This window comes from Pavona decussata, unplaced genomic scaffold, assembly GCF_977016875.1.
Source record: "Pavona decussata unplaced genomic scaffold, jaPavDecu1.1 SCAFFOLD_273, whole genome shotgun sequence".
Lineage (NCBI taxonomy): Eukaryota > Metazoa > Cnidaria > Anthozoa > Scleractinia > Agariciidae > Pavona > Pavona decussata.
The window spans coordinates 650001-672679 of record NW_028145675.1 but is presented as its reverse complement, the minus strand read 5'-3'; the positions used below and the strand labels follow the sequence as shown (position 1 = coordinate 672679).

Here is a 22679-nt window from a genome sequence, read left to right as displayed (position 1 = left end):
TACCTTGCTTTACGTGAAAAGAGATTAGCAAATGCTGCACTTATTGAAGGACAAACACAGCCCGAAGGTTCGCCTGCAAAAGAACATCAACCAGCAGCATCTCAGGTGTCAATTACATAACGTTTATTTTAAAGAATGTACTGGTTCACACTTACAACATAAGACACGAGGGGGGGGGGGGGGGTACTTTCATATATGATTCTTGGTAGACTTTTCACATTTCCCCTATTTTTCCGTGGGATTCTCGAGACTGGTAGGCATCGATGGAGCTGCCGCCCCGACCCACACCATAGCCTGCCATTTAGGGTTAATGTACCCCTAACTCTACCTGCGGGCTGTGGGCCATGGTGTGGGCAAAATCCCCATGATGTTAGAGTTGTGTGCCTATCAATTCAAACCTTCAACTTCACAGTGAGTGAGGACATGAACAAAGTTTATTAAGAAACTTTTTCTTTTTAATACAGGGAGACAAGAAACAGGATTAAAGCAGGATATACATGTAAACCAAGCAAAAGAGCAGTGAACAGCAACAGTAATGCAACCAGCTGATGGATTGCTGGCATCAAAAGCTGATGATGTTTTATCTTTGTCAAGGAATAAGACGGCATTTCTTTTATTCTGGGTGTTTGTTTTGCAAAGACTTGCCGTGAGGACAACTGAGAATTAACAAAAACTAAAAGTTAGGAGAGTAAAATAACAAGTTTTACAGTTTTCCATCTGCTGTTGTTTTGTGGTTCAGATCAATGGAGAAAGAAGAAATTTTTCTCTACAGTATGACAGCCATACGTATTACTGTAAAACATGAACATGTACCACGTTTTAGAGACTTGGGGGTTGAGTGTTTGCCAAGTGTGAGAGACTAGGGGGTTGAGTGTATCACGTTTAAGAGACTGGGGGGTTGAGTGTACACACAAGTGTGAGAGACAAGGGGGTTGAGTGTACCACGTTTAAGAGACTGGGGGGTTGAGTGTACCAAGTGTGAGAGACAAGGGGGTTGGCCTATCTCCCACACAGTGCCTTTCTTATCGGAAGTGAGCTTTGGGAGCCGTGTCGTGGATATTGTTGGTAGTGACGTTCGCCTGATCGCAACCTCCTTCCCAGGGTCCTCACTCTTCTAGACTGCAAGCAGTCCCTTTCTGGATAGTCGAGAGGTTGCTCGAAATATCCAAGCGCCAAAAAACTGGAGCGAGCGCACCTCTCCCCAAGTCTCTTCTCGTTTATTTCTCTTCTCTCCAGTCTCGCTATTTTGTATGGTGTTGTAGTCTGGGGGTCTTGTTCTTCAGCCTTGATGGATGATCTCGATCGAATCCATTTAAGAACAACAAGAATTATTTACAATCTACCCCATAACATCCACAGTGGTGACATCATGAACGCTCCACACTGGAACTCTATTGTTTCATTTTACATTGAGAGACTTTTAGTTATTACGTACAATATTTATCATGGAAATAGTATCGAATCCCTAAATGACTTAATAATGAAACCTGAGACTACTTATTATTTTAGAAAGTCCTTGAATGTTGAAGTTTATGAAGCAAGAACAGAAGTGTGAAGATCTTCCTTTAAACATAGAGCTGCACTATCCTGGAGCCTCCTTCCTGATGACATGAAACATTCAAAACATGTTGGATGAATTTTCTCTGTAGTAACAATGGTGAGGCTGTAGTCCCTGACTGGGAAATCAAGTAACAAGCCTTAAAGGCATCTATTAAGCTAGAAAATGATGAAGAAGAGGGGAAGGAAGAATGGATGTTAATGCCTGAGTTGAATATTCAAAATATTGCTGATGATGCACAAAGTTCTGTCTTAGCTCCTAAGGGATATTGGCACATGTTACTGAACGCTTTGATGAAGAGCAACTAAATTCTGTATTACCTTGGTTAGCGAATCAAAAATCTCTGAACAATCCTCAGTGGCAAATGCCAACAAGGATAGTAGATATTTCAAGCTTTAGTACAAACCAAAGATTGGCATATATAAACATAGTTTGTGATCACTTTAACAGAAGTGATAAAGAACCTATACTTCTCCTGATTAAAGGTATTGCAGGGTCAGGGAAAAGCTATCTCATTGACGCCATTAGAAATGTACTCCAAACACAATGCAGGAAAAGCATCTTTTAATGTAAATTATGTAACCTGCATTCATTTCTCAAATTGCCAATCGGCTCAAAAAGACTCACTGAACTAAAAGGAATAGCAGCTACAACAGCTTCAAAGTAATCTAAAAAAATCTTGGATATTTGATAATAGATGAATACTCTTTGGTTGGTCAGAGTTTGCTTGACTGGATAGATTCTAGATACCAGCAAGCTACAGGCCTGGCAGATCAGAGGTTTGGTGGTTTTTGGTTATTGTTGTGGGTGATATAGCACAGTTACCCCCTATTGGTGATAAACCACTTTACCATTCAATGCCCAAAACAGATAAGCAGATTCAGGGCCATCTTATATATCAACAGTTTAAAAAAGTAGTTGCATTGACAGTTAACCACAGAGTTGATGGTAACAGTACTGGGCAACACCTTTTTAGGGATCTTCTTCTCAGAGCACGTAATGGTTAATCCACACCAGGCCCCGGTTGTTCAAAGAGCGGATAACTTTATCCAGAGGATAAGTCACTATCCAGCGGTGCAAATGTACTCCAAACAACACTTTTGGAAAGTTTTCCACACAATTTCATACTTAAATTAGACATACACTTCTACTCTATACGCAAATTGTAGGGCTATAGGGAAATTCTTGCACACATTTATTCGCCGCATGGCGACCTATCCAGTGGATAAAATTATCCGCTCTTTGAACAACCGGGGCCAGATGATTAGCATACATTACTGTCAAGAACTCCAGACCATGTATTAAACATCCAGAAATTTTGAAATGTCATCAATAAGACTATCCTATCTCAAGTCTAGCGTTGCAGAGATAAACATCGCCAAGTTAAAAGCTCTTAATCATCCAATAGCAACTATAAAAGCTCGTCACTCCGCGGTGGTGCTCAGAACCTTAGCTCAGATGAAATGGGAGGCCTAGAGCCTGTGATTTACATAGCAAAAGGAGCAAGAGTGATGCTCACTATGAACATCTGGACTGAAGTTGGACTTTGTAATGGAGCCCTAGGGACAGTATTAGATTTTGTTTATCCACACGACCAAACTCCCCGCACGCTACCAATTTGTCTTCTTGTACAGTTTGACGACGATTATAACGGCCCTACTCTTTCTATTAGATTTCCAAGATGTTTTCCAATTTGTCCAATAACACAGGTTTCTCAAAGCCTAGCGCAGAAATGTGAAAGACAGCAATTACCCCTCAAGCTATCATGGGCAATCACTATACACAAGAGTCAAGGTTTAACGCTAAAGAAAGCCTGGGTTGATCTTGGTCCTTCAGAAAAATCTTCAGGAATGACATATGTTGCACTTAGTACAGTTAAGAAACTTGAAGATCTAATGGTAGAACCCATGACCCTGGATAGACTGCAAGCACCCAAAAAAATGTGCAATTTAAATTACAGACTTAAGAAAGAAGAGCAGGTAGATGGTCTAGCTAAAGATACTTTGCACAGTTTATTGTAGAATCCTATTACCCTTAATATATCAAACATCCAAACCAGATAAAATCACTTTTCACAATTGTTAGAGTTTGATTAACCAAAGGCCTTGATTCAAGATAATCTAAAGGATACAGATTTTAACTCGAAGTAATGGCATACAGCTGTTTCGACAAAGGTTGTCTAAAAAAGCGTTAAAGCGTACGCGACAATTCCGAAAGGAAGTCTGGAAAATAACCAATAAATTTCAATAAAAAGCTCCGAATCCATATTGCTCGCAATCTCAAGTCTTCGCTGTACGGTCAAGGCATTGTGGATTCTGAGCTTTTATTGAAATTTATTGGGTATTTCCCAGACTACCTTTCGGCATTGTCGCGTACGCTTTTACCCTTTTTTTGACAACCTTTGTCAAAACAGCTGTATATTTATTTAAAACTGCTACAATGTACATAACCTTTATTTATAAATTTTTTTGTTACAGATTCTTTGTGGAAAAAATGTCAAAGCGTCAGCCAGACCTTAACTCAGGTAAGTGTTATGATTGTAAGGGGGGGGGGGGGGGGGGGGAGAGGGAGGAAAAGCAAGTAATGCAAAGATTATCGAATTTTGGGCCTGCAAACGAACTTTACAATTTTTCCACGCCACAGAACAGTAGATCAGAATGCAAGCAAACTGGTCAATAGCTACTCAACACAGAGACTACAGTGATTCATTGCCTATTTAACATTTATCTTTTGATTTTTTCCTTAGAATCACTCCGTGGCTTTATACATAATTTAAGCCCTGTAAAACGCTCAAAGAGAACGGACTGGTTTGAGCTTCATCTGCAAGCAAGTCCTTCGAAAGTACAGCGAGTAGCTGGATTTAATATCCCAAGCTACTCAACCTTTAATGAACATAACGAATCAAAAACCCCTCAGTGTGCTGCTGTCCTTGTTGGAATCATTTTTCTTAATATGTGACATTATCTTCAACCAACAGTCAATTGTAAGGTCTGCGCCAGCGTTCGACATTGACTTTGATTATTCTCCATACATTGCTACATCTGAATCATCATCCTGGAACAGGTACCAACTCTAAAGATAAACCATAAGGTCAATGTCGCAGCAACGATTTCATTGGGCAGTGAACAACCTAAGCCAGTTGAAGTGAAATCCACACAAAAGATGACACTCGTCAGAGAGGAGTTTGTTAGAAGATGAGACAGGTACAGCTGAAATTCACATTTGGGATGAGCTCATCAACGACGTGAAAAATCGGGCAACATATGAATTCCAAAACCTGAACGTCAAGCACTTCAAAGGAAGCACCCACTTAGCAACGACACCAGCAACTACCTTCAAGGAAGCCAGCAAACAACTTAAGTCTGTGCAAGGGCCTACACTACTGGAAAACCCAGAAAAAGAAGTTAAAGTCGAGATGTTTAAGTTTCTTAACAACCTAAGCATATTCGTTGCTTGTCAAGCTTGTAAGAAGAAGATAACAGAGAGTTCTCATCAGAAGTACATAAAATGCAGGAACTGTGGAGTAAGGCAGCGTCAAGGCGAGTGCAAGAGAGATGCATCTGTGCAAGTCAAAGTAGAAATAGCTGGAAAGGAAATATGGCTGACAGCGTTCACAAAAGAAATTGAGAGCCTTCTGGCTCTGTCTCCAGAGGTTTCCCTTACTTCCCTTATGAGTGACTCAGAATCTATTGAAGACCTGCTTATCGACCTCAAGGATATCCACTTCACCTATAATGTTAACAAAAACAGCATAACCCAAGTGACATCTGTTTCAAATAGACTGGCGCAATGACACTATGGAATGATTTTAAATTAGTGAGCCATCTTTGCATGAAACTACTTACTATGTAAACTACGTTCAAAGTTGCGCTCTAAAAACATGTTAAAAGACGAAGATGAAACATTTTAACACTTTAAAAAACAAAGAATAGCATGTGAGATTTGCATTTGTAATCTCCGTTACAAGTTTACTTCTTAAAGACATTTTAAAAAACAAAGAATAGCATATGGGATTTGCATTTGCAATCTACGTTACAAGTTTTGTTCTTAAAGACATTTTAAAACAAAGAAGAGCATGTGAGATTTGCGTTCTAAGAACATGTTCAAACACTCAAACATGACACATTTGAATTCCTGCTCATTTCTATCGACAATGTTACAGTTTCAGACTTGTCTCAGGGCCACAGATATTTGACCTCTAATCTACCTTACAAGTTTAGTTCTTACAGACATTCTAAACAACAAAGAATAGCATGTGAGTTTCGCAATGCTTTTTTAAACAATGATTTCTGATAACTAAGGATTTGGAAAAACATTTCAGAATAAAAAGTAGCGATATTAAAACATGACGTTTCGGCGACGACACCATCCTTTCTTTATATAACGTTACCGATCTTATTACAATTTACATTTGATAATGGTGACATGTCGTCGCCGAAACGTCATGTTTTAATATCGCTACTTTTTATTCTGAAATGTTAAACAATGATTCAGTTTAAAAAATGTTTTGTAGTCTGGTTACTTCTTAATTTTCATTCGGCACGCAACTGTGACAGTTTTTACTCGTTGGCACTCTACCGGCAGGTATTACTAGTATAAATAGAAGTAATTACACGGTGGCTTGAAGATGTGAATTTTATTTTCGAGTGGTAAAAAACTTTTACTCGCTCGCTGCGCTCGTTCGTTAAAGACTGCTTTTACCAACTCGCGCAAGTACAAAGACTGTTTTACAGTCTGCATACGTAGGCCTGGTTCACACTAGCGAAAGATGCCGGCATGTTTTCCGCTCTAAATATCGCGTAAAGGCACTGGGAATAAGCTATGTGATTGGTTGATTCTTCTGCTTGTGCTTCCGATTCCGATCAACCAGTTGACACTTGATGGCAAGCAACGGAATCAGAAGTGGAATCGGAAGAAAAAAGGAAACCTTCTGATCCTTGCAATTACGATTCCATCTCCGTTTTTTTATTCACACTGGAACGGAAGGTTCCGTTACACCTCCGATTCCGTCGGCAGTGTGAACCAGGTTTTGCTGATAAAACAATAAGTTAAACTTAGAGCAGATCAGCTGCTTATTTCTTAACGGGACACTCGTGTTAAAACAGTGCTCTGCACTAAAGACATGCCATTTGTACAATTATTGTATTACCGGTATATTCCATTCGATTTTAATAACTAATTAAATAAATAAAAAACTCCTCGCACTGCTCTCTTCCATTGCCATTGCATGACTTAGCACAGAGGCCGCGTCGTGCGACAAAAGAACATTCTCGTTCCCAGTTCCCTCGCAGGTTTCTTATTGCAACCACTGCGCAAAAAAATCGTAGGCACAATTCAGCTCAAGCTTAATACAAACCTTAAGCTACAAATAAAAACCGAATCTGCGCGGAGCATGAGACGAGAGAAAAAGAAAACATTACCTTTCCAATTCCCTGTCGCCTCTCCCTCCGCGCTCGCGCTTTTACCTAAAACCAAACATAATCCTCTTCTTTTTTCCTTTGCTGTGTCAATTTTGTAATCCCAGTGAGGATTACATTACAATAAATAAAATTGAAGGATTCTAGTGGTTGTAGTAAATGGCGCCATCGAGAAAATAGCCTTTGCAGCCCGGATTCGATTCCCAAACTCGGCGTTAAACGTGGGTCGAGTTTGTTGTTAGTTCTGGTACTTGCTCCGAGACGTTTTTCTCCGGGTACTACGGTTTTCCCCTTTTATACAAAAACCCCAACATTTCCAAATTCCAATTCGATCTGGAAAGTCTCCCCAGTTAGTGCTCTGAGTTGAATACATCGACACTTAAATAAAGTGATTAATTTTACTTATTTCAAGTTTGGGGTGTCACTGTATAAAACTGAGCAAAACGGGATTGATTGCATTACTTTCTAGTCAGAGAATATATACCTATAGTCGTACATTTTCACATCAGACCAAAACTACTCTATGCACAAAGCCTTAAAATTGTGAATTTTGGATCCGTGAGTCAGTTGCCGTGAAGTTAGTGCACTCACTCATCACACTTCGTTTTGAATTCAAGGACGGATCAGTCCCAAACATGGATTCTCTCGGGAGAGAAGGCGTTTTGCTATTCTAACTATTAACTCAAACTATTGCCACATGGGCAGTCGCGGAGATTCCGCAAATTTGGACATTATACTTTTTACTTCCGGTGGAAAATGTCATTTACATTAATTAAGATTCCATTCTGCCTTGTTTCAAGCTTTATCCAGACCTGTAGCCACACTTGAATGGAAGCCTTCATTCAATTGAGAGTTGATAAACATTTTCTTCACGTCAACTCCTAGCAAAACCAAAAGATGATAACGTTAGAAACAAACGGATAAGAGGATAGCTAAGCACGTGATTCACTTTTAAAAAGAACCTCGTTTGGACAACTGACAACCACCTTCCTCGTCCCCAGGCTCTGTCATAAATCATGACGTGCACGGTGTTGTGGGACTGTTGCAGGCATCCTTCCCATCAAGCCCTATGCCCCTGTTTTCCCGCTCCTTCCATGAAATGCGTTGGCGCCTGGGGATGAGGGAGGAGAGCAGTCGTTCTTTCCCCTCAGTAGCAGGCGAAAGAATAGGACATTTTTATCGTGGCGTCACTTGACAACAACTCCCTACTGGGTTAAGAATTTGTCAGGAAAACAAAAGGATCTCTAGTACTTGAAGTCCAATGACGCCATCGTAAAGATGGCCTGTTGTTTCAACAATTTTGTCTCTCGCTGTAGCTTGGAACCAACCACCTTCCTGCTTGTCATCCGAATTTAACAGCAAGGAACGTATCACCTGCCTCACAGCCAACCTCGTTCCCAGGAGGTCCCTTGAGAACGAGGTTGCCTTATCCGTCACGCATCCACAGTATGCTTTAACTACCCTAACAAATGATGACCTCCACCTATAAACTTGTTATTTATTTTTTAATCTCTTCTTTCTTTCTTCTTCGTTCTAAGTTATCTTATTACCTTCGTAGTCAGTTGGTGGGATTGGATATCCCCTGTTCTGAGTATTTTTTGTCAAAGAGCGCGTTTCATTTCGTAAAGGCGTTTTCCTTCCATTGGACACATCCTTTTCATCGCTGCCATTGTCTCCCGGCACCCCAGCCGGGTGAACTACGGACAAACGGCCGTCCTTGAGCTCATGCGAATGTGCAGAATCATATGGTGACGGTCCAATAGTACTGAGGAGCACTGGAAGGTAGCACAGACCGTGAAACAATCCATATACGACTACACAGAAAAACACCTAAAAAAAATAACGACACCCATGTTACTGACTGCGGTTGCATGACTGACATGCGTTATTTTCAGGTCAAGCACATGCCCAGATCACTATACGCGCTATTCTTCTCACGCGTCGCGGTAAGTCTACATTCGAGTCAGTAATGAAGACAATAGGCCATTTTCGAGTCGCTGTAAACCTCATTATATGAAAGCGAGGCTAAGCGCAAAGTTTTTACTATTGAAATTAGTTTTATTCATATGCAAAGAAAACTAATTACTTGGGCAGAGTCGTTAATAGTAGTCGGGGATGACTCATCCTCAATAAAATGAACATTATTGCATGAAGTTAAAAATAACTTGCATAACTTACATAAGTGTTTTTATAGGTGGTAGACGTAGTATTGTAAGATTTGTACGAGTACTGGGATTAAATAATAATAATAGTAATAATAATAATAATAATAATAATAATAAAATAGTGAAAATAAAGTATTGTAAATAGAGTAAGTATTGTTAACAATGTAAGCAATAAGTACTGTCAGTAGTCGTGTAAGCAGTGTTCAATATTGTAATTATTGTGTTATGTAAAGCAATAAAAGGAAAAAAAAGTTATAACATAGGATTTCTTTGTAAGTCCAGGAGCCGACATCGGCTCCTGGTAAGTCTCAAATGGCAAAGTGGGGTCTACTGCGCGTGCGCTACATGTTGGCCGAGTCTAATCCAATCTCGTTCCCAGAGCCCTCGTTACCCTTATCCACGGGTAACGAGGGCTCTGGGAAAGAGATTGAATCTAATCATAAATTATTCATGAGACTGCGTATAGTGCACGTGTTCACCATCACCATCAGCCGCCATTGCAGGACAAAAAACAAGGACGTAAAATTAACACAACGAATAACGTATTCTTACTAGAAATACGTGACTCGCAAAACCTCGCGAAGCTGGGGCTGGGTGGAAAGCCCTCTTTACTTGTATTGTAGCATCAAACAAGGAGATTAAAAGGTTTCTGAACATAGCAATTATTTTGATGAGCATGGTCTTTCCGTAGTTCCACAGGCTAGTTTGTGGTTGAAAATCTATTTCTGAGGCGACGAAATGTACAACAGGCGTGCAGCGCTGTCGTGTTCGATGAATTTATTTCCCATTGGAAATTATTTTACCGCGGCCACAAAACGTGTAATTTCTTCAATGCAATCTTTCACAAAAAAGATTTCTGGAGAAAAGGGAAAAGATTGTGGAGAGATAGTTCTGTATTCAGTAAATATTGTTGAAATTTGATCCGACACGCAAACTCTCCCGATGTATGCAAATTTTGCTCCAGACGACGCCAGACAGTCTGACGTCATTCATACTTTGTTTTTTCTGTTGCTAGGCACCAGTGCGGACACCTTCAACGAAATATATATGCAAACATACATACATACATACATACATACATATATACAAATATATTTTTCGCTCGAATTCGCGCGGCTTAGCTCCACTCGGGCCGGCTCGGCCCGACAAATTTATTAACCTCGCTACGCTCGGGCCTTCGGCCCTCGCTTCGCGAGGAAAAAGAAAACAGCTAGTATGTGTGTTGTCTGCTAACTCCTTTCATTGAACGAAACTAAGGAGCAACTTTCCTTTCAGGACGGATATTTTCCAAAAGTTCGACTTCGATTAACCTCCCTCGCAGACGCTCTTTTGGCCCTTCTTGATAACACCCACTTCGGTGTCAAACGTAATTGGTAAGATCAGGGCTGAGTTGCTCGAAGCATGGTTAGCGCTAACCATTGGTTAAGAGGTATTAAAACCTATAGGTTGTCATGGCATTTAACCCGGGTTAGCACTAACCATGCTTCGAACAACTGGGCCCAGGGCCGTGAACACGGAATTTACATACAGGCAAACAAAACATTTCATTTCCCTGGCCGCAATATAAAAGAGGAAACGTTCAATTAACTTTAAAGATTCAAGACCATTCCGTGAGTGAAAGGCTAAGGGTAAAGTAGGAAAATAAAACTAAAGCTTCGAAAATGAATTTTATCCGGGATCCAGTGTGAGCGATAAGATCTATTCACCAGAGCAAATGTAAACACTGAAAGTTTGCTAATGCACAGCGACCATTAACGCTTGACGTATTTTATCCAATTTTATTTTATTTTATTTTATTTTATCCAAGTGAACGTAAATCTAGAAATTAAAATTTCTAGATTTACGTTCACTTGGATAAAGCCAAAATGTGATCCTCCACGGGAAAACAGGAAAAAAGGTGAACGCACGGACACGCCAAATTGACACGCTAAACAATTAAGACTGAAATGACACGCCGGCATCTGAGCAGTGTGTCAGAATGCACGGCTAATTTAAATTTTTCTTTTGTTCGTATCGCACGGTAAAAACAAAGGTGCGTCTTGGATCGAACAACGAAGTGTGTCAAGCACAGCACCGGGTGAAATGGCACGCCAGCGGGTAAAATGGCACGCAAGTGACCAACATGACACGGTAGCCGTGTCTGACATTTTGAATTTCATTCAATTTACCGTTCTCTCGTCTTGTCAAACAATCGCAAGCTTAATCGGCACGCGAGCTGTGTTTCATCCAGCGGTATAAACGTACGCTTACTTTTGAAACAATTAAACATTCTTCACAGATTTTCGACAGTACAAGGGTGCTCTTCTTCATCGAGTGTGAAACAAGATTTATTCAATTCATCTTATAGACGCTCTTTAACGCGACACAAACTAACGGGGGCTACGAGAAAATGTCAGATGACTCGTGTGCTTGTTTCAGCCCGGGTTTCCGCAAACATAAAACGCAAAAATGAAAACTTTCAAAGGAAATTACCCTAAAAATCCGAGTTAATGCTGTGAATGAAATTATTACAGTAGAATCTGAAAAAAATCCTTCACTCGGGGTCGAGTGTTAGCGATAAGATCAATCCATTGGAACAAATGTAAACGCCGAAAATTTGCATATTCATACCAACAACAACTGAGAACTGCAACGCTAAACGCATTTTTATTTGGATGTTACTAAATCCAGGAACGGGAACCGGGACCGGGAGTCTGGGAACGAGTGTACAGCGATAATCCCTATAAGAATTCAAAATAGACAGTTCAGTCATTGATTTTAGGTTTGCGGTTTAGGATCTAGCAGGACTTTTGCACGAATGCCGATCAAATTTCATTAAAATTATAATTCAGCGCCTTTGAAATCTACAACTCTACTTAAAAAGGCACAATGGAATAAATTAACTCCTCGGCCAAAGTCTCAATAAAAAAGAGGGTTTAAACTCTTTTAACGTTTTAAAAAAGTATATTAATGTTAACTACTGTATTCACAGGTAAAACAAACTAAAAAAAAACCACCAAAATTACCACGAGATGAAATTAAATCTCACTCGCTGCCCAATCTGTGTCATGCACGAGCGACTTGGCTACAATCGTATATTTACATCTGTTGATTTAAAATAAGTCATATTCTAAAATATCTTACTTAACGATGTGCAAGATTCCCCGGTTAACTTGCTGAAGAAATAGAAATATCTAATAGATAATAGATACAACCTGAAACAATTAAAATTAATTTTATTAAGGATGAGAAGCTTTATCAGCCTTCGATAGCCAATGGGAAGTAACTGTTCCCGCGAAAAGCAAATATTGCATTGTTCTCGTATAAGCGCTGTAGAGTTGTAGATTTCAAAGGCGCTGAATTGTAATTTTTATTGAAATTTGATCGGGTTCGTGCAAAAGTGCTGCTAGATCCTAAAGATTTAAAACCGCAAACCTAAAAACCAACTGCCTTCTGTTAAAATATCAGAGCATTTGAGCCACTACCGGTCAGCTTTTTTCCTCGCTGAGTTTGGATTATTTTACTTTTGCGTGATTGAGAAAGAGTGTCTGCTTAATCCGAGCTCAGTTCGCTCACAAACGAGCAGAGATGAAAGTAATTGCTATGTTTTGACTGACGAAGAATCAATGTATTCGATTATACCGGCTAAGCGGGAAAGAGTCGCAGTTAACATTTCGAGTTCTCGCGAGGTGAAATCCGAGCTTCCGGTAGGGTGACCGTTTTTCGTGGAATATTTGAAAAAAAAAAAAAAAACTAACTGTATATCCTTTAGTTACTTACCTAGGCCTTCAAACTGACTAAGTGTGAGCAAAATCGCTTTTTTGACCGTGGCCTCGATTTCTTTGATTTTTACTAACAATCACTCTTAATTCCTGTTATGAAACTTAACCCTGAATATCTTACAAAAAAATCCAAGATAAACCTTAAAGGTGCTAAATAGCCTATTTTGAATTCTTATAGGAATTACCGCTGTACACTCGTTCCCAGACTCCCGTTGCCCGATGCCCGATGCCCGTTGCCCGTTCCTGGTTCCCGGTTCCCCGTTCCTGCTTTTAGTAACATCCTTTTTATCAGTTACGTTAGATAAAGCCAAAATAGCAACTTTAGCACCCGGGCTTTAGCAAAACTGAAAGCCCCTTCCGATGTTACAAAACGTTGAGAGAAGCCGTCGTTTGGATGTAGAAAGGAACTGCCACGCTGAAAACACCCGGAAGATTTCGGTCACGTGCTACGCAACCAAAATCGTTCACGTGTGTCAAGTTTCCTCTGGCGACGCGGCATTGAGGAAGAAAATATTTCGGCGGTTCTTGGAAGGAAAACTGGACGGTTTCTGCTTTTTATTCAATCGCCACGGGAGCTGCAGTGTCTTTCCACTTTATAAACCCAACTTCTTTCATTTACAGCCCTTCTAAAACCTGGAAACACTCTCTTTTGTGTCATGATGTTTTGTCCATTGACAATCACGCAAAACCACTAAAAGAATGAACGTACACTTCGACCTTTGCGTTGCCTTCCATATCGATAGGAACAGTGAGAGTGAAGTTTATTCTCTTTTTTGCGTGTTTAAAAAACAAATAACTGTAGACATAATTTGACATACTTCTTTCACTGGTCACTCACAGAGCGCTTTGATTTTCTCGTTAAAGTTCTGTCCCATTCCAGTGATCATGAAATAGATTCGTTGAGTTAACTTTCTGTAAATCTGATGTTCTGTGAGGTTTGTCTTATCACACGCGTGCCATATCGAAGCATGTCTTTTCGCACGCGTGTCATATAACACGTTAAGCGTGAAATTTTGCGATCGTGCGCCAAGATCGTGTTACCAGTGAAAAAGCTGGAACAGTTGTCACAGAAAGCCCAGAAAATAAGGGTACCAGGGTGAAAAGGTATTCTTAGAAATACCCCTTTGTCGCCAAAATTCATCATTATCACTGGAACCACAAATACTCCTTCTGTCGCCAAAATCCATCATTATCTTAGATGCACCTTATGGTACAAAATCCGACATGTTTAGTAAGAGAGTGTTTTATTTTGTTTGCGTGACATTTTCGGTTGAACTACATCACGCTTATCGCAAATACAAAGTGATGCCTTAGACTCTCAGCGAGTCTTTTATCGTTCACTTGTCATCAAAGACTGAACTAACGTGCATGCCCAGATACTCCTAACACAACGACGCCCAAGTATACGCTCCCACAGCGTCTTGTTTTAAATAGAAGACAGATCCTCGCAGTTAGTACACAATTTAAGTAGTTGCGAAAAGAAAGCCTGAAAAAAATTCAGGCTTGAACGGGATTCGAACCCATGACCTCTGCGATGCCGATGCATTGCTCTACCAACTAAGCTATCAAGCCAACTGGGAGCTGGTCATATTGTGAGTTCGTAATATACCCGTAAAGGATTAATAAATAAATGCAAATAAATGAAACATATATTTTGAACTGCGGATGAAAGATCAAATAGAGAACAAACTAATTCTAATATCAAAGGCTTTGAACTTAGTCTCGCTTCTAAAATGAGGTACACAGCAACCCGGAAGTGTCCTACTCAATGATATGGAGTGGATGAGGGGTGTGGGCGTGGGGGGATGGGGGTTCGGCTAAAGGGGATACAGGTAAAGATGTTGCTGAGAGAAGAGGATGAGAACTAAGGGAGAGAAACGCCATTTAAGACAACAGCAGAGGAATAACATAGAGACAAAACGTAAAATGTTGCGTTATATTTGCAATGACAAAGCATAAATAGGTGAGAGGCACCAAGGAAGAGCCCTGAAACGCAGTTCGTGCTAACTCCCAAGTCCACAGTTTTCGCAGAAAAACTAATTCGTTCAAATATTCAGCCAGACTATTTTGTTCTTTTTGTAACACTTACCTTGAAGAACGTCTTGAAGACATATGAATTTGAAAAAGCCAAAAGCACAACGGCTAAAAATGTACTGAAACCTCCGTTCCACACCGCTGGTCCAATCTCTCGAAGAGTAGCACGGGCTCGTTCTATCAAGGAAGAATCACTAAAGTTAACACATTTTCAGGAATCGTTTTGTGAAAAACGAATCACTCTGTTTAGTCATTCCGTAGAGCAATTTCTTAAGTTCTGAGCAAGTTCTATGTTTTCAGTCTGTAGATGAAATCGTAAAGTGTGATCATTCAAATGAAAGTTACTAAGCAGTACTTTCCATTGGTGATGGTGGTGGCTGTCGCTACTAGGAGACTTACCATAACGTGTACCAGATATGATCATAAATGTGTGTCCAATGTGAGAGGCGTAATCCACAGATAGACCAACGGCCAGGACAAGGATAATTGTGGTCACAAAGCTAACAGTCAGACCCCAGAAATACATGGTGCCGGTGATATTGACCTGCAAAACAATACAAATTATCAGCAAAGAAAGAATCTTTGATCGGCAGGGGAAAACTTGTGTCGTCAACAGTGAGAAGAAAGCCTGCATTATTTGAGTACTTTCTGTTTCTTCCTTCCAGTGTGCCGGAATAAACTCGATCGCATTCTTTGCGAGATGCTTTCCACACAGGAAATCAATCTATCAGGCCACGTCAATCGGGTTAAATTCACGCTAGAGTGTTTCAAATTGTCACCTGAAAGTAATATTGGCAACTTCAATGTTGTAAGTTTGTTTATTTATCGTTCAGTCGTCAACGAAAGGTAATCCACACAGGTATTCCATTCATCAAGCAATTTAACCTTTTAACCCCTAATATCAAAGAACAAATTCTCCTATCTTGTCCCCATACTTTTCTCATAAAGTACTGGGGAGAAGTTATTAAAATATCAAGAAAATTCACCTTAGGTAATCTCACCACAGGGGTTGAATAAGCATTGATATTACAAGGAGAAATTTGATGCTAATCACTGTTAGGCCTTAAAGGGTAAATATCATGGTAACATTCTAAATGATGTAATTAACTGTCTTTTTTAAAAGATCCGAAATGATCGGAGACATTCCATGACCTTCGGCAAGTCTTCGGGGATTTTCGGAAATCTTTGGGAAAAGATCGTAAAGAATGCAAAGTGTAGAAGTAAATAGTGGCAAGTAAATAGTGGCAAGGTATAAAACACATTGTTTGCTTTGTGTTTGGTTGGCCCGGGACTCGAAAAATAAGGTAAGGCACCCTAGGCCACTTCAATTAGATATTTAGCAGTTGCCCCCAGCAAGATTGAGCTCCTTGAATAATTTTGTATTTTTAAAGAAAGTTTTAATTTTGAAAATTGTTTGGAGCCTTTGGAATGGTTGGCTTTTTTAAAAGCCAAAAGCCAAAAAAAAAAAAAAGAAAGAAAGAAAGAAAGAAAGAAGAAAAAAAATCCCCCCGTCACTTCGGGACTCGAACCCGCTACCTCTTGCTTTTTGATGGGCCCTACGCCACTAGATAACATGGTCCACAACTCCTGAAGATGAGATTAATTATTGTGTATATAAGTTGTTGAGGTTTTTGAATTATGTGGCACCTCTGGCGCTACGGATTTTAACGGTCAAATTACTTCGGACAGCCAAAAAAGAATATGCGAATGAACAGGGAACACCGTCAGCATTTCTCCACTCATATTTTCTTTTTCCACTTTGCACGAAATCCCTGTTGACTTAAACGACAATCGCGACCTTGAACGGCTTTCGACGCGGCGTTTTAGTCACCAAAATAAGAAGTCATTACTTAGTTTCACTGTAGTTTCGGTCAACAGAAGGAGTTAGCAGACAACACACCTGCAACTGTTTTCTTTTAAGAATAACTTATTCGTTGGGTCGATTTAACGTCCTTGTTTTTTGTCCCGTAATGGCGGCTAATGGTGAATTCGTGCACTGTGCGTAACTCACGAGTAATGTATGATTTTGATTACATTCCGATTAAATTAATATAAAGTTTACAGGTGATCTAGCGAGCGAGTGAAATTCAGTCCACATCATAACTCGTTCATTACGCATGCGCGCATTCACGAGTTAAAAATGACACGCATGCTCAAACAGAAAACCCACTGGGTACTTACGAGAGTAAAGCCGACGCAAGTCAAGACCAAAAGACACGTCCACAGGTTTGCGAGTACGATAAGTGTGATTACAAACGCAGCCAGGAGAGCAAGGCCCATGTTTTGAAACAGCTCTTGTGAGATCACCTAGAATAACAAAATGAGTTACGCATTGCATTATGTGATTTTAGTGCGGTTTTCTATTGAGTGTTGTAAAACCAAAACCAAAGTAATTTCTCTGGCCAATCACATCAGATGTAAACAGCACAGCCAACCAGAACTCGAAGCAAAAACATGTAACCTGCATCAAGCGCGGGAAAACGCACACGACCAAGCATGAATGGTTTTGGTTTGGCTTCCCATTGGTTGAGAAAATGGCGCGAACTTTAGCAACCAATCATAGAGTCTAGTAAAGCAAAACCAAAGCAAATGCGAAATTACTTTCGACACTCAATTGAAAACCGCTCGAAGTCTGTGATTGTAAATCCTTAATCCTAGCTCGAATCATGATGTAGTTTTACTTTTAAGCCTCTATGGCCCTGTTCAAACTAGGTATCCGTACCAGGACCCTTTGTTCAGGTACAAAAATGGACACTGTTCAGACTCCTTGGTGCCTTGGTGCTCATTTAGCGCCCGCCATTTTGTTTACTGAATTAGCGCGCGGGTAGGCATGGGGAACCTGACAAATCCTGTTCAGCCCAGTGCCATGCAAGGGTCAGGTACCTGAGTACTACCCGTTGAGGTAGTGCCCATGCTCAGGCACTGCCGAGATTTTTGCTTGGGCACCAAAGAAGCCATGTTCAGACTATCGCTCAGACCTGGAGTGGACACCTAGGGCGCTTTCCATTTAGTCCAAATTTCCGACATTTCCGGTCAGAAATCCAATGGAACGGGAAAAGTTCCGGAAAGAATTTCCGAAAATTTAGGACTACCTTTTGAGATTACCCTTCTTTCCGGAATTTCCGGAATTACCGAATTTTCTGTGTTCCATTCGCGATGAGTGTCGGATTTAGTCTCCCCGGCCGAGCGCGACTCGTCACGTGAGCCGAAAGAGCCGCAAACAAAATGGCTACGGAAGTGTATCAATGTTCTGCTTGTGGTTTTTTGTCTGAGATTTTCGACGTTTTCTTAAACTACGAATGTCACTTACCTACGACCAGCAACGGTAGGTTTTAGCAGTAGCTATGTTTTGTTGCTTTGCCAACTGAATTTCCTCAAACTTCGCTCATCAATATTCCCGGAATATTCTGATTTATTCCCACCATTTTTGTAAACAAACGCGATGCCCGGAAGCAAACTAAAACACTGACTTTAATTTTTTTCTTAGAGTTATTTGGAGAAACAGTAAATGGGGCCTCTGCTGCCGCTGTTTGGGGACAAGGAAACTGCCGCCAGAAGGATTAAATCGTCTTCGCTGTCGATAACAGAACAATTTAACTCGGCATCATCTTCCTCTAATTTTTAAGCCGCGAAAACATTCAAAAAGTCCACCATTTTCAAATAGCCCAGCATGTCCCGTGTGCCTCCACACGTGATTCACAAGTTCAGGGACCCGTTCCATGGATAGTACAGTACCTCCCGTTCCATTTGACCAGCAAAAATTCCGAAATCTTCAACCGGTTTTTTTTGTTGAATGGAAAGCGCCCCTAGTCTGAACGGCGTGGCCTAATTTCAGCCGACCAACTGACCTCCAGATGAAAATTTCAACGGTAGCTGTAGCAGCTTGAACTGCCTTCTCCCATTTGATTTCCCATCTTTGTTTAATATCACAGATTTCGACAAACAAACTTCTAAAACCTTATTTGTTTGCCATCCTACGTAAAACTGTCGTCAGTGCCCCTGATAACTTTGCCTCCAACACAGCCGTTATTTGAATCGTAACGCAATGAGAAGCGCTGCGTTACAAACTAAACTCAATCTTTCAGGTCTCGACCTTGTACTCGGCCATGGATACCGTGCCGTGCCCGAATTTGGCGTGGATACTCGATAAAGGGCGCGTTAACATTAGTGCTCAGCGAGAATCAACGCAGGCACCGTGCTCGAGAACCAAGGGTGAACATAGCCTATGGATTTCGACGTCATGGACTTTTAATACCTTATTTGTTTCCCATCCAAGGTAAAAAGGTGAATATGGAAACGCAAGAACATCGCTGTACAATCCTTCAATTTTGTCACGTAGATCATCCATGGCTTTCACCTCCGTTTGTGTTGAGTCCATTTCCTTGTGCCTAAAACTCACTCGAGAAGCCTGTTGAAGAAGAACCAATATTATAACTTCTTAGCAAAATATTTCTGGGTTTGAGCGCACTCGCAACTCAACAAAATACCGTAATTATTCAATTAACCGCCCATCTTCGAATACGTGCCCATCACGAATAGGCGCCCACCCTGAAATCCCAAAAAGCTAATAAGCGCCCACCATCAAAGCCCCAAAACATACATACATACTTTACTACCACTTCCCCAAAGAGGATTTTCAGAGGCAATAATATACAGTTGAGGTAAAAATCAATTTAACAGTTAAGCTAAAAATTACATATTTAACTTAAAAAAAAAGTCTAGTTGACTTAAATAGAGCAATGACTTAAATAGCGGTAGTGCTAAAGTTACTTAAGAGGTGAGAACTAAGGCGGCGTTTAAACACTTTAACCGATTCACAAAGTTTAAGATCGTTTGATAAGGAATTCCATAAAGTAACTGCTCTATAGTAAAAAGTCCTTTGGCCGCTTGCTGTTCTAAAGCGAGGTGTGTTAAGCATTCGAGAACTTCTCGTTCTACGATTTGTGACATCACATCGTCTAATGAATTGTGTGGATAAATATCCAGGAGCACATCCTGTTAAACACTTAAATGACGTTACGGCATCACGGTAGTAAAGATGTTCCTTCACTAGCAGCCAGCGCAGGTCCTTTAAAATTGGAGATACGTGATCGTATTTCCTTCTTCCACTTACTATGCGACAGGCAAAATTCTGGACTGTCTGTAACATTTTTAAATTTGTTTGAGAAGTATTACTCCAAACGCATGAGCAATAAAACAGTTTACTGAAAACAAGTGAGTTTATAATAATGATTAAGGACTGTTTGTCAAAAGAGTACTTAATTCTATTGATCTGAGCTAAACGTGACATACACGAAGAAACAGTTTCTAGGACATGATTACTAAAAGTTAAGTTTGGATCTATAATTACACCGAGGTCTTTAGCGGTTGTTGCAGGTAAAAGATCCTTCCATGGTTCGTAAAACTTCAGAAAAACAAAATTCAAGTACTTTTTAAGGACTTTTCAAGGAGAAAAACTAGTTTTCAAGGACCAATGTTTTTTTTTAGTATATCAACATTTTCGTCCCCTTTTTACACCTAAAACACTCAATTCAGTCATAACTTATTTCCGGTTTTCCAATAGTTCAGCCTTGGTTGATGGAGTTAGTCTCTGTAATGAAATTCTGTAAAATGATCAACCACTGGCTATTTTTCTCGCACTTACGTCTGAGGTACAGCAATAAATTTTGAAATGCAGATACAGCAATACAATATTGTTCAACGAAAATGATACAATCTTTATGTTTCAGCAGCCTTTTAGAGCTTCCAACTTTCCATTTAGTTTGCCCTCAACTTCTTGCAGTTGAAGAGTCTTATCTTTGGCTGCTTTTCTATTAAAGAACATTGGACTTATTGGCAAGAGTCAGCTGCCCAGTTTCTTCAGCTTTGACACTCAAATCCGGCATCTGTTGACTTCACAAGTGAGTCTATATCCAGTTCCAGCGTTTCTTTAGTTCGTGTTTCTCCCTTTCATGTGAGACTGCAAGGCGCTTTATCTCCCATTGATCCCATGCTTTCTATGTTGATCACTTCATAAAAAACACAACACATGGTCTTGTGTTTGTCGCCTTTGAATCCTTTCACTGCCCAGCTTAACTTTGCACCAGTTAACCATTTACGATTAAATACACATTCGCCAATCGCTCATTTAAATTGCAAACGAAGGGAAAATCAAAATTACCTCGCTTAAAAAAACGCTACACACGACTGATCACATAGCCCCTGAAAACAAACGCATGTGGTGGATAAACCCACATGACCTGGTGAGACGTACATGAAATTGAGACAAAGATCAAAGTTCGCTTCATGTATACTCACATGTGTTATACCGACCATTTGTCCCATTGTTATCGCCAGTTATTAGTCGTCAATACACAAATTTACCCAGCAAAATCATTTAATTTCTCAGAAAAGTGATATAGAATAAACAAATTACGAAATTTCAAGGACTTTTCAAGGACCTTAACCGAATTCGAGGACTTTTCAAGACGACTACTAAAATTCAAGACCTTTTCAAGATTGTACGAACCATGTCCTTCCCGAAAAGGGACAGATTAAAATCATCATTCACTTTTGCAATATTTTGTCTACTTCCAAAGATCATTAATTTCGTCTTGTCTGAGTTCAAAAGTAGCTGGTTGTCAAAGCACCAGTTCCATATTTTAAGCAGATCCTGGTTTATTTTATCTCTGACTCCCAATAAGTGCCCACCCCCAATAAGTGCCCACCCCTACTCCCCTCCCAATAAAAAATATTCCCGTACTAGCCCAGCGTGAAGTAAGAGGAGCCTCAGTTGTGTTCCAAAATTGGTTTTAGATATGGTAGTCAATGAACTTTTATATTGTTTATGTTAGATTCTGCACCTTGTTTTGTCTTGTTGAAGAGAAATAAACTTGTTATCCCTTGTTTTGTTATTCTCTAAAAATGTCCTCCCTTGCTGAAAATGTTGGGAAAATAATAACCACCCACCCTCGAATAAGCGCCCACCATCATGGACCCCAGCCCAGGGGGGTTAATCGAATAAATACGGTAATAGACTTATAATGTACAGAAAAAAAGAAGTTGGGAGATTTCGGATATACTTATCCTTCAAATCGGTACATTCCATTTATGAACTGACCTATCTGGCCGGGCCAGTTCTGTCAAATGGAAAGCGTACTTAGTCTCTTCAAATTCTTCAAAATAATGCATACCACTTTCGGAGTGATTATTTTTCAAGGTTTTTCAGCACCATCCCTTCAAAATGATGCATTTGATTTACAGACTGGCCGGTTTGGCTGGCCAGTTCTGGCAAATGAAAACAATCTTAAAAAAATATGATTCAGTTTTATTAACATATTTTAATAACCCTACCAGCGCACAGAAACTATTATTATGTTTGGCGGCAGATGGCTAGGATGGAAATGGATTGCAACATGACAAAATTGAAAAAATTCTTCCCGTGTATTTCAGGGAAACCACTGAAAACAGATTATAGTTCGTTCTTCCTTGGATAAATCCCTTAATATTTTCTTCCCGGTGCTCCAGGAGCAATTTCATGTTAACAAAATGATTCTTTGTCAAACACTGAGGAGTTCTGATTAAAATACAGCAAAATCGTCCTTTAACACTCCCACGGTCAATTTTTACTTTGCTCTCCCGCTAAAGGCTCTTATGAGGAAATTAAAGGTATGCATGTGAACAGGATAACGTTTCGTATACAAGAAAACATTCTTACAGTGATTTCACTACTCCCATTGGTAATTCTGACATCTTTTCGATAGCT

The 22679-nt window shown here is 40.1% G+C and overlaps 1 protein-coding gene, 1 long non-coding RNA gene and 2 pseudogenes across 3 annotated transcripts in view; 3 read left to right on the top strand and 1 right to left on the bottom strand.

Annotated features, from left to right (window-relative positions):
• The first annotated feature begins 485 nt into the window (after nt 1-485).
• Nucleotides 486-4076, top strand: LOC146455500 (ATP-dependent DNA helicase PIF1-like; annotated as a pseudogene).
• LOC146455499 (uncharacterized) lies at nt 4052-5423 on the top strand (annotated as a pseudogene).
• A 71-nt stretch (nt 5424-5494) lies between these two features.
• Nucleotides 5495-22679, bottom strand: part of LOC146455497 (patched domain-containing protein 3-like) — a 53667-nt gene continuing 36482 nt past the window's right edge. For both annotated transcript variants that reach the window (XM_085094255.1, XM_085094256.1), the window contains exons 17-23: nt 22632-22679; nt 19191-19343; nt 17117-17242; nt 15335-15479; nt 14991-15112; nt 8526-8805; nt 5495-7856 (exon numbers count right to left, since the gene is read on the bottom strand). The exon at nt 22632-22679 is cut by the window's right edge and continues 65 nt beyond it. In XM_085094255.1, the coding sequence (XP_084950381.1) occupies nt 7771-7856; nt 8526-8805; nt 14991-15112; nt 15335-15479; nt 17117-17242; nt 19191-19343; nt 22632-22679 (960 nt within the window). In that variant the 3' untranslated portion in view covers nt 5495-7770. The remainder of the gene's footprint in view (nt 7857-8525; nt 8806-14990; nt 15113-15334; nt 15480-17116; nt 17243-19190; nt 19344-22631) is intronic.
• LOC146455498 (uncharacterized) lies at nt 17962-18578 on the top strand. Its single transcript, XR_014859027.1, has 2 exons — nt 17962-18260; nt 18423-18578. It is a non-coding gene; the product is annotated as an uncharacterized LOC146455498 (long non-coding RNA).